At 41.4% G+C, this 19,750-nt stretch overlaps 1 protein-coding gene across 2 annotated transcripts in view; it reads right to left on the minus strand.

Annotated features, from left to right (window-relative positions):
- Positions 1-19,750, minus strand: part of CDH13 (cadherin 13) — a 1,184,027-nt gene that overhangs the window by 436,003 nt on the left and 728,274 nt on the right. For both annotated transcript variants that reach the window (XM_032156331.2, XM_032156329.2), the window contains one exon: positions 7,992-8,136. In XM_032156331.2, the coding sequence (XP_032012222.1) occupies positions 7,992-8,136 (145 nt within the window). The remainder of the gene's footprint in view (positions 1-7,991; positions 8,137-19,750) is intronic.

The following is a 19,750-nucleotide window of genomic DNA, read 5'->3' on the forward strand; positions in this document are numbered from 1 at the left end:
TGTTGCACAGTGGTGAAGTCTTGGCTTTTAGTGTAACTATCACCTGAGTAACATACATTGTACTCATAATTTCTCACACCTTACACCCTTGCCATGCTTCCACCCTTCTGAGTCTCCAGTATCTATTATTCAACACTACATCCATGTGTACACATGATTTAGCTCTGACTTCTAAGTGACAGCGTGCAGTACTTGACTTTCTGACTTATTTCACCTAAGATAATGGCCTCCAGTTCCATCCACATTGTTGCCAAAGCCATAATTTTATACTTTATTTATTTATTTTGAGATGGAGTCTTGCTCTACCGTCCAGGCTGGAGTGCAGGGCACGATCTCGGCTCACTGCAAACTCTGCCTGCCAGGTTCATGCCATTCTCCCGCCTCAGCCTCTTGAGTAGCTGGGACTACAGGTGCCCACCACCACACCTGGCTAATTTTTTGTATTTTTAGTAGAGACGGGGTTTCACCATGTTAGCCAGGATGGCCTCGATCTCCTGACCTCGTGATCCGCCCGCCTCAGCCTCCCTAACTGCTAGGATTATAGGCGTGAGCCACCACGCCCAGCTGATTTTATACTTTAATATGGCTGAATAGTATTCCATTGTGTGTGTGTATGTATGTATGGTGTGGTGATAAATATACGTGGTGATAACCACGAGTGCAGGTGTTTTTTCGATACAGTGGCTTCTTTTCCTTTGTGTAGACACCCAGTAGCAGGATTGCTGGATTAAATGTTGGTTCTATTTTTAGTTTTTTGAGAACTATCCATAGTCCTTTCCATACGATTGTATTTGTTTACATTTGCACTAACAGTGTATAAGCATTCCCTTTCCTCTTGAATGACTAGGTGGAGTCAATAGCTAGTGAAGTTCAGATAATACTTTTCATTCCATTTAGTTGTGAATTTTCCCTTTGGGAAATGGTCTCTGATTGGATTATGCAACTCTTTCATAAAATTTGTTTTATGGTCACCTGTACTGGAGTGAATTGTACCATAATTCAAGTGCTGTCTCCTCCAAGCTCAAGGGCTCTGCAGCATGTTAATGATACCATCCCTGGGCAGTGCTTCTTCACTAAAATTCCAGTGATGACCTGAGGAAAGGGGCCAGTCTCAACCACTGCATTCCTCTGCCTCCACCAAAACACCCAGCAAGGATTCCACAGCAAGGCCAGCCACAATCTACAAAACAGCTAGTGAGATGACCACAAAAACTTGTAGATACTGAGTGTCATCTGGAGAAACAAAGAAAAATATCCATCAGTATGTTTGTGTGTGAAAAGAAAGACTATTGTATCCTGCTGCATGAACAAGCTTAGCCAAGATACAGAGTAAAACCCTCTGATTAGAAGCATCACCTGAACAGGGATCAAAAAATAATAAGGCATATCTGCCGTCCCATTAATCCAGCTCATATAAATGTACCCGATAGAAATTGTCACAAACATGGGAAGAGATGAGCTCTCTTCTACAGAATTGATGGAAGTGTAGAAAAGTGAAAACAACTTAAATCGATAGGAAATTGGTTAAGCAGACGATGGTAGATCCAGACGCTAGCTGTTTGAAACAATGATGTTGCCTGATGTTTATTGATTTACAAAAATGTCCATAGGACCCTGAGGAGTGAAGAGAGAGATTTACAGAAAAGCACATAGAGCTCCCATTGTGTAAAATTGTGCACCTGCATCTCTCTGTGTAGAGATGCCAGGAGAGAACCTCAGAACTGCACTCACTAAAATGTCATCTGTGGTTATCTCTCGATGGTGGGATTGGGGAATGACTGCATTTTCTTTCACTTGAAAAGAACAGAATTGCTTTATTTATTTTTTTAAAAATATATTTACCTCATAAAAAAAAATGAAATAGCCAGATGCCTGGTATTCCAGAAACACATAGGAATGGTTGGGGCAGTTGAGAATGGAGGAGCCTACAGCATGAAAGTCTGAAAATACCAGCAAAAAAAAATTAAGTCAGTGGGTTGAAAAGCCACATCACAGTTACTGCAGCAAGTTAAAAGGTAACCAGAAAAGGGACTTTACTACCAGGCCATAGCAACAACCTGAAGACTGTCTGCTGAGCTAGGTGTCAACTATCAACTATCTTAGCCGTCTTTATTTAGCTCAAGTTGTTTTGGAAAATAGCAACTTCCAAGCAAAGCTGAGCTCGCAGGATAGCCGTTAGTCCCAAAGGTCACTTGATCGGCTGTTTTTTCCTTATGTCTGGAATGGCTGGACCTGTTTAAAAATTAAAGGAACTGTGTCTTGAAAAGGAACTCAGGTGGATCCCGGAGGAAAAATAAAAGACAAAAACTCCCTACGTCATCTCTTCAGAGTGGCCTCCTCTCACTACAAGACTAGGTTTGGCCCCTCCTGAGATGAGCATCATGTACAGCTACGTTGTAGCACTCCCTGCAACTTTCTTTCTTATTTATTTGTTGCTGTCCTCCCTCCTCAGCTATGAATACCAGGAGGGAACAAGCAGCACCTGCCAGGTCCAGTGTTGCACGTTCAGAGCTTAGAATAGCACCAGCACAGAGTAGATGCTTGATAAGCATACTGGATGGAAAAAAAAAATAAAGGGAATAAGACAGGACAATGAGGGAGGAAAAGTGGCTGGGCTTTCACAAGTTAGACAATGAGCATGTAACTGCTAATCTCCGCTTGTCTTCAACAGCCTCAAGAAGGATCAGACATGCCTAAGCAACGTGCATCTTTCAGGACTCAGAATGTGCACCTCTAGGTAAACACCACATTCGTCTTTCTCAGTCATGCAGTTTGGGAGCTAATTCTTTCCTTCTGTGACCTCTCACCACCTATCTTTCTCAAAGGTGCCCCATCTGTCCAGGGTGGGGGCTGCCATTCTCCCAGCTGCCCTGGCTGCCATTTGGGGTGGCAAAAAGCCAGGAGAGAGAACACAACCTACAGCCAGCTCCTGGTGTTGTTGGAAGGCCGAGGCCTCAAGAGGACAGGATATTGGAGCTGATGGATCCCAGATTGCCCTTGTGCACAGCTGGCTGCCAATGCCTGGAAATTAAAGCCCCCACTTGGGGACAGCTTTGAACCGATGTCTCATTATCAGGCTTGGGGGAGTAGATATTCTAGCTACCTGCCCCTCAGCTGAGATAACTCTAACGTGTGTGTTTAATGTCATTTCCTAGAGCTCCCCAAAAAGGACAAACCTGCAGTTGCTCACTCTGGGAGCTGGTTTAATAATGCACCCCAGGGGCCAAGCGCAGTGACTTACACCTGTAATCCCAGCACTTCCGGAGGCCAACATGGGTGGATAACCTGAGGTCAGGAGTTCAAGACCAGCCTGGCCAACATGGTGAAACCCCAACTCTACTAAAAATACAAAAATTAGCTGGGCATGGTGGTAGGTGTTTGTAACCCCAGCTACTCGGGAGGGTGAGGCAGGAGAATTGCTTGAACCCAGGAGGCGGAGGTTGCAGTGAGCTGAGATCATACCATTGCACTCCAGCCCAGGCAGCAAGAGCAAAACTCTGTCTCATAAATAATAATAATAATAATAATAATAATAATAATAATGCACCTCAAGTTGTCTGACTTCCTTTCCTATACCTCACCTTACCTGGTATCTGTCGCTGTACCTCTCAGGTAAACCACAGGCCTCAACCTTCATCTCAGGGCCTGCTTCTGTGGGAGCCTGACATGCCATTCCTCATGGTCAGCCCTTCTCAAAGGTGCCCAGGAAACCATGGGAGGGCAAAACACCCATGAATTGATGCCAACAAGACATGATGGGGCCTTGGAATTAGTGCCCTCCAGGAATTTCAAGAGTTCTCACCCTCTATCCCCTACTCATGAACAAACACCATGTCTTGGGCATCAGAAAACACCAAACTCACACAGAGATCTGGTTGCCCCCAAGGAGCAGCCAGAGCCTTGGTTTGGGCCTCATAAATCAATGTCTGTGGCTCTGCAAAAGGAACGGCTCATGATCCGCAAAGTCAAATACCATTATTTTCTGTTGATCTTCCTTCATCCAGGAATGATTCAACAAAACAATACCCTGGAGTTTAGCGTTGAGCAGCCAGAATGGTCTCCTGTCTGCACATACAGATAAATATGGGTGACCTTCCTTTGTGATAGATTGGTGCTGAGGGCATTTGAACACATGGGGACACGAAAATGATGCGTGGTTTGTTGGAAGATGAATTTGTCTTCACACAACTCATGTGTCTCTTTGCTTTACCTTTGCTAAAGGGTACTCTTCCAGAATAAAAATGATAATTGCAGTGTTAACAATACAAAGGCATTCCTTGTACATTTACTATTCCCTAAGCACTGGGTGAAGCAAGTTGTCTCACTGAATCCTCACATATGGTTCTCTAAGGTAGGTACTGTTATATACTATCCCTATTTGCAGAGGCTTCTAGAAGGTTCGGTAACTTGCCTGAGGTCTCACCATGTTAAATAGCTGAGCACAGCGTCAAACACAGCTCTAGGCTACAATGCTGTGAGCAGGAACAGCCACATAATCTGTGATGCTCAGTGTAAAATGAAAATGCAGACATCTTGTTCAATGATTATTAAGAATTTCAAGACGGCGACAGCAGAACACTAAACCAAGCCCCAGGCCCTTCTGAGCATGGGACCCTTCTGTTCCCTGGGCTGTGTGAGGCCACAAAGGCTGCGCCCCATGAAGCTGTCTTTAGTTATGTAGGCTCAGAAAAAAGTGACATGAGTGGTGACAAGGGCCTCAACATTTAACTCTATTGAACCCTAGAAGTGATTCAATGGGCTTGGCTATTTCATCATAAGAACTAGTCCTTTTCTGTGAGGATCTAAATCAGTTCATCTGATAGAACTGCACAAATACTTCCCCCAGCTGGGCCTTCAAAGAGTCTGTGGTATAAAACATGGAAACAAGAGAGCAGACCCAATGGGTTGGGTGGCTCTTGGGTTTCATTTTTTTTCCTAGATGGAGTCTTTCTCTGTCACCCAGGCTGCAGTAAAGTGGCGTGATCTTGGCTCACTGCAACTTCTCCCTCCTGGGTTCAAGCAATTCTCCTGCCGCAGCCTCCCGAGTACCTGGGATTACAGGGGCCCACCACCGCACACAGCTAATTTTTGTATTTTTAGTAGCGATGGGGTTTCACCATGTTGGCCAGGCTGGTCTCCAAGTCCTGACCTCATGATCCACACACCTCAGCCTCCCAAAGTACTGGGATTACAGGCTTGAGCCACTGCACCCAGCTGGTTCCTGGGTTTCTTGTAGCTCACACAAGGCCCAGGAAGAAATGCGGGCTATTGTAGACAGACCCAGACTAGTCTTTTGAGCATGATGCCAGTGCAGACGTACCCAGAATTTGCAGAGAATTGAGGCAGATGTGGCAGCCTCTTACTAGCGAAATAAGCAACCATTCACCAAATTTTGAAGTTGGAGATAAAGACACTGTGTCTTCTCCCCAGCCAGGTAACTCTGGCAACTTCCTGAGCCTCTTTGATATTCAGTTTTCTCATCTGTAAGATAGGGATAGCGGTGTCTACCTCTCAGGGAGGAAGTGAGATCGTGGATGAAATGATGTTGTATATATGTGGCTGCTGGCACACAGTAAATGCTCAACTCAGTGCTATGATACCCAATGGCTGTGTTCACCATGAATTCGGTGGGACAGTTGAAAGAGCATATGATTTGAAGGTAGGTTATGCACTGACTCCCATCTTTTATTTGTGAGAGCATGGAAAAGTCATAGAACTCTTTCCAGACTCAGCCCCCAACCCCAACCTCTAACCCCACCCTAAACCCCACCCCTACCCCCACCCCCACTCCCAGTGGGTGTTGAATAATTTCTACAACACATAGGATCCTATGAACCACAGATGAGCAGAGCATAATGGAAATACAAGAGATGATCATTTTTATAGCCAGTTAGGGTTTGTTATTACTTATAAATGATTTAAGGTGAAGAAGAGGTTGGAAAGAGGACACTGTCTTCTTCCTCAGATTCCCATTGGCCTCATGGATGCTTCAGGGGCCATCTTGCCTGCAACTCTCTTACAGGGTGCTAAGTAATCTAAGTGGCTTTTGGTTTGAAAAGTCTTTTGCAAGATTTCCACACCCTGGATCCCAAATCTGACTGATTCTATTTCAATTCGTGCTCTATAGTCCAACCCAGAGGGTGCTGAGAAAGAAAACAATGAATCCATACAGACACCTGAGTCTTTATGTATTTTCATAGGATAATACCAGTCATAAATAGATATTTGAGGTGGTTTACGTTTTGCTGGAGAAGTGTCCCTAGCTGAATAACTGTGATTTAAGAAATTCAATGCACATAAAGAACTCTTTCTTCAAAAAATATTACATGTATATAGCAAAAAAAATCTAAAATTCTTTTCTAAACTTTAAGAACAGGCACAGTGGGAGGAATATTGGACACCATCTAATCATATACACACAAAATATACAAAGACATGTGCGAGCTCACAGCCATCCCGAATGTAAGCGCTGTCATTTACATTTAGAACAATTTTCCAGCCCATCTGAATTCTGGTCACTGACTCACGGGTCCCGGGTACCACAGATAGCAATTGGGAATCATTTTTCTGTTCTGCTCAAACTTTGGCCTCTTTAATCGCTTTCCTCATTGGTTCTCCAAATGTGGTCTGCACATCAGCTTGTTTAAGAAGATTTCTGTAAACATCAAACCCAAATTCTAGGGTGTTTCTCACCAGAAGCCATCTCTCCATCAAAAGCAGCTCACAGAGAGGGGACACGTGGACTGTCTGCCCTAAAGTGACCTGACCTCCCTTCACCTGTCGTCTCTCCTTCTCTCCAGACCTGTCATTGCTCCTCTGCCTCCAACACTCCCCCAAACACCCCCCAGCACACACGCAGTGCATTTGCTCTCATTTCTACAGACTGTATTTAAAGCTGGAAAGGAAGAGGGTCCCTGTTGCCCTTGGGGGATCTGATGCAGTGCATAAAGACCCAGCTCCTTGAAGCTGACGGAGGTTTTAGGTATTTTGCATACAATTATTCATCTGGTTGTCTGGGAAGGTTACCATGGCAACATTTCCAGAGCCTCATGTATCTACATGTCATTGATAGATCCCATCAATTCAGAAAAGAGGGAAAAATAGTAAAAGCAGCTCTCATCTCCTGTCTGGTCTGACGAATCAGTATTTTACCTATTTGGACATAATCTAAGAACAGCAACACGATACTCTTAATATGGTTTTTTTTTTCACTCAAGTGTATTTTAAAGCTGAAAATCAAAGTCCAGCCGAAGAGGAATTTTTCTGTTTTATTCTTTCATTTTCTCAAGCATTATATTCAGGAATGACTTCAGCTGCTGGCTATGGGATACTTTAATTAGTATGTATTGGGCCAAAAAAGGAAGCTCTAAATTCCAAAACCGTCCCTCATAGAAAGGTTAAACGTGGGAAAAGATAGCAGGAGCTCTACAGTAACCTTCAGTGACTTCTATAACAGTAGGCACATGCATTTCCAGAGAGAGATATCAAACATCTTCCTTTTGGTCCTCTGACTGAAGACAAAACGTTTCTTCATACACATCTTCTAAGGGAAGGGAAGAATTCCTATCTATTTTACTAAAATAGTTCTTATTAAAAAGCCACTATGAAAAGAAAGAACTGAGGAGTTTGTAATGGGGACCCAATTCTCATCAAAGCCCTGCTATAGCACAAAGTTTAGCCTTGGACCTTCACAAGGGTAAGCTGCATATTTACATGGTGCCCAACATCAGTCATGCCTTAGAGACTTAGATGGCAGTCATCCTTGGAGGATCATCTCCAGAGACAATGAAAGACATTTCCATAGCTTGCAACACCTCGGTCAGGCTTTGCACTTTAGCTTTCCAACCTGGCTTCTACGCAGGGAAGTAATAAGTCAACAGTGATACAAGGTGACAAGTTGGAACAGCCATAAGACAGTCCCTAGAATCCACAAAGATCATAGTGTGCCTCTTTCCAAGCCATTATGCTAAAGGTAAGCCAATGTGACATACCTGTGGGTGACCCTTCCATGACGTGGCCGACGTAGGGGCCTTCCCGAAAGATCGGTCGGTTGTCATTCTGATCAATCACAATGACTTCCAGAGGCACCGGACCCTCGAGAGTTTTGCCATTGACATCAGTGGTCTCCACAAATAGCTATTTGAGCAAAGAGATTGGGGGAGAAAGAAGATATTAATTCATTATGAAAATTCAAATAAGGTTCTCTAGAGAAAGTAGGTTATATCAGCAATTTTATGAGCCCTTGGAAATACTGAAATTTTGGTCTCAATGGATAGTCACTGGGACTAGAATAGAAACGGAACTTTCCAGAATAAAAGACAAAGATCAGTTCACTTTAGATCCCCCTTGGGAAATTTACAATTAATACATCAAATCTGCAAAGACAGTTAAAACAAAAAACCCCAAAACATAAACAGTCATAGCCAAGAAATTATGCTTATATCATTTCTGTTTTCCCAATATCATTGTGCTTAAAAATAATGTTATGCTAATAAAAATTGACTAAGCAGTTATGAACCAAGTTTGATTAAGAGATAACACTCTTTGGTTAAGACATAACCAAAAGTGTTTATGGCAATCTTTTAGGAGAAAGTCACGTCAGTATTCGTAGGGGGATTTTCTCTGGCTAGGAACTCAGAATTTGCAGGGGGCCTGAATGAGACCTCGGGATTCCTGCCCACTAGGCTCTTTACAATTTCAGAGGATTTCACAACACCATGAATCACTTCCACAGGGAACTACTTTCAGATCTCAATGAAGAAGGCAGCATAAAAAAAAACAACTTTTTTGCTTGTCTTGGAAACGAAGAATTATGCCATGGCATTTCCAGTGAATCACAGGGACCTTATGCGCACATTTTCTGTGCTTAATTCAACTTTGATTTAACTCAGCGATAAGAGAAATACTTCTTCTTGGATATAAGTGTTGGTCCCTGCATAGGAGTATTTTGGTCAGAAAAGGGCATCTGCATTTGGAATCCTAGTACAACTCTTCCCTATCTGTGTGACCTTGAGCAAGACACTGGATCTCAGTTTTCTCATCTGTAAATGGGGTTAACAAAAACACTCATTAGGAAAAATAACCAACACTTATCCAATGCTTACTTTAGCTCTATACTATATTATCTCACTTGATTCTCATAACAACCCTTTGGATCTTTTTACGGAGGACAGAATGAAAGCAAATAGAAGATAAATGCTGGAGTCCAGATTTGACCTTGGGAAGTCTGCCCCCAGAGCTCACTTTTTTAACCACTATAAACAATATTTCTAAAGCATTTAATATAAGGTCTGTCACATAATATGTCTCAAGAATATTAACTGCTGCTATTGTTGCAACAGTTATTATCAGTTATTATCAATACTATTGTCAAAAAGAGCCCAAATTAGAAAAATGAAAGACAAACATTCTTGTTATAAATCAGAAGAGTCACATCCCACCTGATGGTATTGTAAACCAGTATAATCCTTTTCAAACGCATGGCAAAATTCAACAGAAACCACAAAAGACTCATACTTTTGTTCTGTTTTTATACCACTCCTGATCCTATATAAGTTTGCACTACATACTTGGAACTATTCACTGCATTGTTATTTCTCCAAAAAAAATTACACTGGCATCCGCCTGAACATCCAGTGGAAGCGAACTAGTTGAATGAATGATTGTGTAACAACATATTACAATACAATAATTTTTAAACTTTGTTGATCAACTTAGAATATTGAGTAAAAATACACAAAATAATGTTTATCATCATACATGACATACAAATATGGACAGAATTTGAAGGCAGTGAGCAAAACGAAACCAGGTACGTGTGGGTAGATAATTTTTTAATTTTTTTCTTTAACATTACTTCATCCTTTTACTAGCAAGTTCACACACAGACATACATACTTGATTTCTCGGGCAGATAAAATAATGCAAATAATAAGAAAAAATTAAGTGAACAGAGCCTCCTAATATCTGCACACAAAGGAGATCTCACAGAGTGAAATTTTATACTTCTATGTTTTTTTTAAAGCTATTATGAGAAAACTGCTAACAAAGGAAATCAATCAAAATAAAGCTTAGAGGCAATTTTATGTAATAACATAGGTCTGGTTTTTTATCTTCCCAAAATAGCCAAGGACTTCACTTTAACTCAACAAAAAACAAAACAAAACAAAAATCACTGTGCCTAAAGACAACAAATATGTGGGATCTGAATCCTAAGATTCTACATTCTATAAGACTTGGCCAGTATCATAAGTTACAAGTAGGATAGATAATCAGAATTCACATTTGCCAAATATTCAAATATGCTGAAACTGGGAAGGGCAGACAACAGATCCACCTTAACACAATGGAAAGAAAGACAGAAACTAAGGAGACACCATTGATTTGGATGAATACAAAACGTGGAGCTGAATCTCAGAAAACCAGTTATGCAAAGAGACAATCCAATGGTATTTTATGATACAAAACTATTCAGAGTTTGACTCTCAGACTTTTCAGAGGACAATTGTATCAACAGAAGCCAAGACCTTTGGAATGGTTTCTAAAAACAGCGAAGTACTGTTAAGTGGGATTTTCTTAAAGTTAATTTAATACAAATTATTTGAGGACCCACTACATGTCAGCCATCATGCTGAACACCCTGGTATCCAGTGGTTAGCAGAAAAGATACCCCAGCATGGAGAGACAGGTGAGAAACAAGAGAAAAAGATATGAACAAGGTAGTTTCAGTCACAGATGGGGGCTATGAAGGATACGAGATAGGTTTGAATATGAAAGCTTCACTACCCAATACTGTAGCTGCTAGCCACGTATGGCTATTGCAATTTCCATTTATTAAAATGAAAAAACACAGTACTCCAGTTAAACTAGGAATGTTTTGAGCGCTCAATAGCCACACGCGGGTAGTAGCTACCATATTAGACAACACAGACGCAGAACATTTCCATCACTGGGTACAGTATGATTGACAAGGTGTGTGTCTGTGTGTGTGTGTATGTGTGTGTGTGTGTGTGTGTGTTGCAGGGGGCACCTATTCGAAATAAATGGTGGAGAAAACCTTACTGCTGAGGGAATGTTTCAGCTGAGGCTTGAATGACAAGAAAGTGGAAAGAGATAGCCATACAAAAAACATGGAAAATGATTTCTAGATGGCAGGAATAGCAATAGCAGACTCAGAGGTAAGGATGAACTTGGAACAAATTTGAGAGTGGGGAATGGTATAAGACCAAGTCAAAGAATTAGAGTTCTGCTCAACTTCAAATGGAGTAGGTTAAGGCTTATGTCCATACAAGATTTTTTGCGTAGAACAATCTAAACCAAGTGAAGAATGAAGACATTTTCTTCCTGTGAGTCCCTGGGAAGGCAGAGATGAGAAAGAACTGTATCATGCTCGATCCCAACAGAGGAAAACATCGTAGACTGAATAAAATATATAATAGGAAATGCTTGTGTTTCACAGAGAGGTTCATCTAGTTTTAAAATCATCTTATTAATGATGTGGATGAAAATTAAGCACATGCATATGCATGAGGAAGTTGTTAGTAAATACAGCCTTACCCACCCAATCACATACCTAACAAAATCTGACATTCCCGTGAGTTTTCATCACTGTTCTCATATGAAGGTAAGACCCACAGTTAGTAAATGCCAAACTTTCTGAAGTAAGGCTCTTAAATTCCAGTGCATCCTCCAGTATCGGAGAATAAATGTTCAGTAACATTCTTGCTTGCCTTCTTTCTTCCTAATTGAAATACCCAAAGCACACAAAACCTTAGTTTGAAAAGACTGGAACAATGCTTGTTTCCTTTGAATTACATGATAGATTCAAGTGGCTGTGTTTGGGTTCTAAAAACAAAACAAGCTCATACGCACTCAAAGGGAGGCATCCTGATGCTTCTTCTTTATGTTAGAAGTGAGATGCCGCTTGGTAGAAACCTACTGTGAGAAAAACAAATAGGTAGGCACGGCAGAAGGCAATGAAATACTTACTCAAAGGAAATGGAAACCATCCAGCCCCTCATTGCCTACTTCAAGACCACCCCCTCAGACATGAGGATTTCTATTCTTAGATTCAATGGTTGACCTGCATGGGAATAATAACGCGTGATATAAAAAAAGAGTCCACTGTGGAGCCAGACGAGAGGCGCACTCAATAAATGACAGCTAGAAACAGTTATCCAATGTTGCAGGATTTTAATAAGTACTTCCATAGCAGGTAGCCCGAACTCCAAGCAATGACATGTCTGACCAGTGTCTGTGCTGTGTGTTCTAGTACCTTGCTATTCAAAGGTCAATCTCCAAACCAGCAGCATTGGCGTCCCGCAGGAGCTGGTTAGAAATGCAGGCTCCTCGGTCCTGCCTAGAACCTACAGAGGAAATCCATCCATTTTAACATTGTTTCTAGGGAATTCGGGTGCACATTACTGTTTGAGTGATGTTGTACTGAGACACAGGGGTTGGACATGGAAATCCAAGGGTCTTGTGGAATTTGGGAACTGTATTCCCAGGTTCAGCTATAGGAAAATAAATAAGCTCCAAACAGGAGGCTGAGCCTTGCTACCTGCTAGGAATTTCACTGTGTGGCTGTTGGACTCATTCATCAGGCCAGGAAGACAGATGTTGTTTGTAGGTCTATCTGGAGAAGCGCGCACGCATGCACACACACACACACACACACACACACACATACACACACACTCAGAGGCAGGCAGACACATATATACGTACCACAGACACAGCACACACATACAAATATACACATACAAATACATTTCCCATAAACATCAATTTTTTCCAATGTCCTTCTAATCTTCAACTGTGCATGCTGAATGCTTAAAAATCATATTTTGTCTGATCACTTTTTGAGAAGCTGCCAAATACAAAAGAAGTAGAAGGGAATTGGTTACTAATTGAAAAATGAAACATTGCAGAAAACAAAGTAAAATGGAGAGGTCCCAGAGATGGGAAAGCTCACAGAGAATGGTGATGAGCGTTGGGGGGCACTGGGTTGCCTTAGCCTTGGTATGATTTTTTGGACCCTAACAGAATTATTCTCCTCCACTGGGACGAAATATCCCAGGGAGGAATAACTCATTCAGCTTTATCATTAGGGGGCCTATGGGTCACCCAGGGAACTGGGTAAAATCAGATTCTTTAGGAATTTATGTTGAAACCAGCACTTTGAGAGATTCTAGTGCTAGTGGTTTCCTGCTCACACTGTGGAAAGCTTGGCTGATCATGGAAGGGAGATCCAGATGCCACCTGCACTGGTTGGAGAGGTGGAGGGGAGAATTGCTGGAGGTGGGGGACATCTGTGAAAGTCTGAGTGGAGGGCTTTAAGGAGCTGTGGAAAGAGCACTCGACCTGGATTCGGTAGACCAGATACTGAATCCTGCTGACACACCAGATCCGGGCTCTGAGCAGGGCATGCACCTCTCCCTATCCTGGTTTTTGTGTTATTAATAAGAGCCTACCATGGCGACTTTGCAGGATCTTGCTGCACATTAACTAAAATAACACATGAAAGTGTCTGATACAAAGCTGGTACTGAGTCTGAACCCAAATATTACTCCCCAGTTTTTCGGGGCCCAGCTTTATCCTTTCCTAGAGAGGGCAAAACTATTTTACATTTATAATAACTTAATTAAAATATTATTGACATTATTGGAGGCAAGAATTTCTGAGCAACCAGAAAGTATGATAAATACAGTTGCATGTTTATCATTTTGCTGTAAATATTGTCCAGAGGATGGCCCCTCTCCCAGGGATCAAGGAAGAAGAAACTCACAAGTCATTGTCTTCCTCAAACAAAACCTTCTCTTCTATCCGCAACCAGTCTATCAACACATCCCACTCACATCAATTGTTTCACTTCCTCACTGTCCCCTTTTCTCTCCATCCCCCTCAACACTCCTTGAGATTAGCTTCTGTCACTTCTCACCAGGGCTACTGTGCAAGGCATCCTGTGGGTCTTCCTGCCCAGCCATGACTGCCTGCCACGGTCTGTTTTCTATATGGCTTCCAGGGTGTCATTGTCAATTTTTATTTATTTATGTCACCCTCTATTGGATAGCTTTCAATGGTTTCTCATCACTCTTAGGATAAACAGCAAATGGCTTTGCTTTGACAAATCTTTCCATAATCTGGCTCCAGCCCACTTCCTCACACTCATTTCATGTTACAAGGAATCCCTCTTGTTCCTTATTATTCAGTTACACTCATTTTTTTTCAGTTCTTCCACCTCATCACATTCTTTCCTGCAGATATTTTTACATACAACCCTCCTACCAAGCATAGGTTTCCTACCTATGCTTCCTCGCTGCCGCTATTCATCCTTCAGATCTTGGCCCAAATATCAAGAAGATTCTCCCTTACTCCTCCAGAACTGCTAGAGTGTCCCTGGCTTACATTCCCATGGCATCAGCTTCCTTCCTTTGTAACACTTCCCATAGGTTATTACCTATTGATGTGAGAATTCAATTACATCTACCTCTCTGTCTGGCCCCATGAGGACAGGAGCTTATTAGCAAATCCTGAAGCCTGGACCTAATGCCTGGTGCAAAACAGGTAGCTGATATGATGTTGACTGCAGAGAGCCCTCTTTGGAAGAGGCAATACCTCTTTAAGAGACTGGAATCCAAAGTTTTGGCCTGAGCTCTGGCCATCTGTCCTTTCTCTCCATCTCCGGCATATTACAGCTGACAGTTGGTCTGACTCCATGGACTGTAGGCTGGTGGACTCTGTAGTCTTAATTGATGAACAAGAATCCCAGTGGTAAACAATATCAGAGTACATTAAACTGATTACTTGTTTTTTTAATGTATAATTACTTTATTTCTCCTTTAATTTATTATTGACACTATAAAATAATAGCAAAAATATAAAATCAAGACATGTAAAACGGTTCACTGTTAATTTATAAACTAATTACTATATATTATTATAATTAAATATTTTAGGAAATACACTTAGAGACAAACAGTAAATATGAACACTTTTTAAAAATTATAATATCTGTATATTTTCAGATTCAAAACTCAGTAGTTTCAATATTTTGTGGATGTGTAATATATTCTTTTTTTTTTTTTTTCATTCCCTCTGAAAACTGGCACAAGACAGGGATGCCCTCTCTCACCGCTCCTATTCAACATAGTGCTGGAAGTTCTGGCCAGAGCAATCAGGCAGCAGAAGGAAATAAAGGGCATTCAATTAGGAAAAGAGGAAGTCAAATTGTCCCTGTTTGCAGATGACATGATTGTATATCTAGAAAATCCCATTGTCTCAGCCCAAAATCTCCTTAAGCTGATTAGCAACTTCAGCAAAGTCTCAGGATACAAAATCAATGTACAAAAATCACAAGCATTCTTGTATACCAATCACAGACAAACAGAGAGCCAAATCATGAGTGAACTCCCATTCACAATTGCTTCAAAGAGAATAAAATACCTAGGAATCCAACTTACAAGGGATGTGAAGGACCTCTTCAAGGAGAACTACAAACCACTGCTCAATGAAATCAAAGAGGATACAAACAAATGGAAGAACATTCCATGCTCATGGGTTGGAAGAATCAATATCGTGAAAATGGCCATACTGCCCAAGGTCATTTATAGATTCAATGCCATCCCCATCAAGCTACCAATGACTTTCTTCACAGAATTGGAAAAAACTACTTTAAAGTTCATATGGAACCAAAAAAGAGCCCGCATTGCCAAGTCAATCCTAAGCCAAAAGAACAAAGCTGGAGGCATCACGCTACCTGACTTCAAACTATACTACAAGGCTACAGTAACCAAAACAGCATGGTACTGGTACCACAACAGAGACATAGATCAATGGAACAGAACAGAGCCCTCAGAAATGATGCCGCATAGCTACAACTATCTGATCTTTGACAAACCTGACAAAAACAAGAAATGGGGAAAGGATTCCCTATTTAATAAATGGTGCTGGGAAAACTGGCTAGCCATATGTAGAAAGCTGAAACTGGATCCCTTCCTTACACCTTATACAAAAATTAATTCAAGATGGATTAAAGACTTAAATGTTAGACCTAAAACCATTAAAATCCTACAAGAAAACCTAGGCAATACCATTCAGGCCATAGGCGTGGGCAAGGACTTCATGTCTAAAACACCAAAAGCAATGGCAACAAAAGCCAAAATTGACAAATGGGATCTCATTAAACTAAAGAGCTTCTGCACAGCAAAAGAAACTACCATCAGAGTGAACAGGCAACCTACAGAATGGGAGAAAATTTTTGCAACCTACTCATCTGACAAAGGGCTAATATCCAGAATCTACAATGAACTCAAACACATTTACAAGAAAAAAACAAACAACCCCATCAAAAAGTGGGCAAAGGACATGAACAGACACTTCTCAAAAGAAGACATTTATGCAGCCAGAAAACACATAAAGAAATGCTCATCATCACTGGCCATCAGAGAAATGCAAATCAAAACCACAGTGAGATACCATCTCACACCAGTTAGAATGGCCATCATTAAAAAAATCAGGAAACAACAGGTGCTGGAGAGGATGTGTTTTTTTTTTTAAAGAAGAGGACTAACGTTGATTTGGTGTCCAATACAGGTCTGGCCTTTTTTGCATTGTCTCATTTGGCTTAAAACAATCTGAACAAACACTCATCGCAGCAAAGAAATTTAAGTACCTGGTCCATGCCAAAGCTGGTTTGTCATCAGCCTGAATTCAAACTTAGGTCCGACTGTAACGTTCACATTCCCCTCACTGTGCTCACACTTGCTGAATGTTTTTTGCATGGACACCCTTACATTTTTTTGTTTCATTATCTTTACTAAGCTATTTACTTAGTAGCTTTGCTTTACATTGATTGCTATTTTTTACTCTTGCCTCATCTGTGGCAAAATCATCCATGAATTGAGGAGCTTAATGAGTTTCTTATATATTTTTATTAATACACATGAAGCTACACATTAAACCACACAATGAGCCTCTGTATACTATGTAGCACCCTGCCACAAACTAAAGGCTAGGAAACATTATAGTATCAGCCCAGCTACCACATAGTTCCTTCCATGATGCTACACACTTTCTGAAAAGCAAAAAAAAAAAAAAAGTGTGCTTATCTATTTAATTCTCAAATGACAACAGTGAATAATATGGTGAGGGAGACAGAGGATGCAAATCACCTCTAATTTGTTTAAAGCAAAAATACTTTATCCAAGGGTGGAGACACTAAGATACTGCCTGAATATTTTCTGTACTTCAAGGGGGCATGGTAGATAGGCACTAAGTTGTTAGCCCCTGATGTTCTGAGTCCTGAGAATGGGAGGAAAAAAGGGGCTCAACTCCTGAAATGGAGAAGGAGGTAAAGAAAAACCACAGGAGCCAGAAGGAAGCTAAGTTGGAGGAAGTTTCAGCCTCGAGTTGAGGGTCCTGTTGTCCACCCTTCCTGGCATCCTGGCACTTGGGTTCCTCCATTCTCTTTCCAAACTGTGGGGGGTTGGGTGGGGAGTTATCCACTAAGAATGTGAACCATCAAGTCACAGCATGCAAAACAATGACTCTTCAAGCCAATTAATTCACCATAATAATAGGAACTGGCTGTACATGAAATGCTTTGAAAAGAATCCCTTAAAAATGCAAGAACATAATGAACCAAATTATAAAGCATGCGTGGCCTTCAGCTTCGTGGCGAACTGTTAACACCTTGCCCTTTATTTGAGTCACCCTCTCATCTTCAGCCATGAAAGACACAATTTAGTCCGACAAAATTTGACACTGAGATCTTACCCAAAGGGATATACTGATGAAAAACAAAATGTGCTACAAGGCTTCTTGGGTGAAGGCCAAAATGCAGAAGCGGCTCTTAAAAGCCAATATTTTTTGTAATATGAAATGACCCAAGCAACACATGCAAAATCTAGATCAGTGGAATCAGAAACAAAGCATGATACACAGTCCATGGACTTGTAAGTCATTCCGAAGAGAAATGATTTGGAAAACACTCTGATGACCTCTTTAACTCTGATGATTCTTCTTTGGGCAAAATATGCTAATAAAGCAGAATACACACACACACAGAGCTTTTTTGAGATGATATAGTTCAACATTCGATCAGTGGATTGTGTGAGCACAGGATTTTCAGATGTAAGTTTTCAATTCACACAGAATCAAAACACACAGTAGCTACATCTCTAACACAATGTGACTCAGTTTCTATTTTGCAGACAGATAAGATATCTCTCACCTGAATAAGTATTTTCCCTCCAAGTTACCTCTCTGGGACACTAAAACATTTTTTATTGTAGATGCTGCCACTGCCATTATCTCTGAAATACCTCTTCAGAAACTTCTATTGGAACCCGTTTATAAATCACAAACAAGAGGCAGTCTCATTCCTTTCATTGCAAATATCTTTCTTTTTTCTTTTTTTTTTTTTTTTGAGATGGAGTCTTGCTCTGTCACCCAGGCTGGAGTACAGTGGCGTGATCTTGGCTCACTGCAACTTCTGCCTCCCAGGTTCAAGCGATTCTCCTGTCTCAGCCTCCTGAGTAGCTGCAATTACAGGCATGTACCACTACCCCTGGCAAATTTTTGTATATTTAGCAGAGACGGGGTTTCACCATATTGGTCAGGCTGGTCTCGAACTCCTGACCTCAGGTGATCCACCCACCTCAGGCGCCCAAAGTGCTGAGATTACAGGCGTGAGCTACCATGCCCGGCCCCAAATATCTAGTAATAGAATATAGCAGTAGGGCTGTAGCAGGACAAGCTGCAGACAAAAGTCCCCAGACACTGAGTTAAAGAAGGAAGGGGTTTATTTGGCCAGGGGCATCGTCAAGATTCCTGTCTCAAGAGCAGAGCCCCCCGAGTGAGCAATTCCTGTCCCTTTTAAGGGCTCACAACTCTAAGGGGGTGAGCGTGAGAGGGTCGTGATCGATGGAGCAAGCAGGGGATACGTGACTGGAGGCTGCATGCACAGGTAATTAGATCGGAACAAAACAGGATAGTGATTTTCACAGTGCTTTTCTACACAATTTCTGTAATCTATAGATAACATACCCGATTAGGTCAGGGGTCGATCTTTAACTACCAGGCCCAGGGTGTGGCGCTGGGCTGTCTGCTTGTGGATTTCATTTCTGCCTTTTAGTTTTTACTTTTCTTTCTTTGGAGGCAGAAGTTGGGCATAAGACAATATGAGGGGTGGTGTCCTCCCTTAGGGCAAGAAATGTAAAATGATCGTTGGAAGCTCACTACATGCAAGGAGTGATGTACAAGGCTTAACACTGCCATCTCTCCAGCTAAACATGACTGTAAGTTCAGACACAGGAAATGTGTGTGTGTGTTTGACTCACACAAAACCTTGAAATGCACATGAAAAATAACATGCCAGCATTTGCCCCCAGATGAAGAAAAGATAAGAGCCTATGATTGTTAAGGGTGCAGTGACGCAAACACAAGGATCACTGTAGTGGAATCTCAACTTGATACAATCGTCCAGGAAGGCAGTCTGAAAGTAGGTCTCAAGAACCTCAGAGATGTTCAAAGCTTAAAAAAAAATTCTGCAGAGATTCCATGGAAATAAGCCCACAAAGGTTTTTGTATCAGTATGCTATATTGTTTATTTATAACAGATCATCTCGAAAGGTAGAGCATGGTTGGAAGATTTTTTAAGTGATATTTTCCACCATGGATACAATGTTTGTTGTGATAAGGAAATGATAACACGAATCCTAACCCGTTTCATTAATGTGACACTTACATT

Source organism: Hylobates moloch, unplaced genomic scaffold, assembly GCF_009828535.3.
Source record: "Hylobates moloch isolate HMO894 unplaced genomic scaffold, HMol_V3 SCAFFOLD_6, whole genome shotgun sequence".
Lineage (NCBI taxonomy): Eukaryota > Metazoa > Chordata > Mammalia > Primates > Hylobatidae > Hylobates > Hylobates moloch.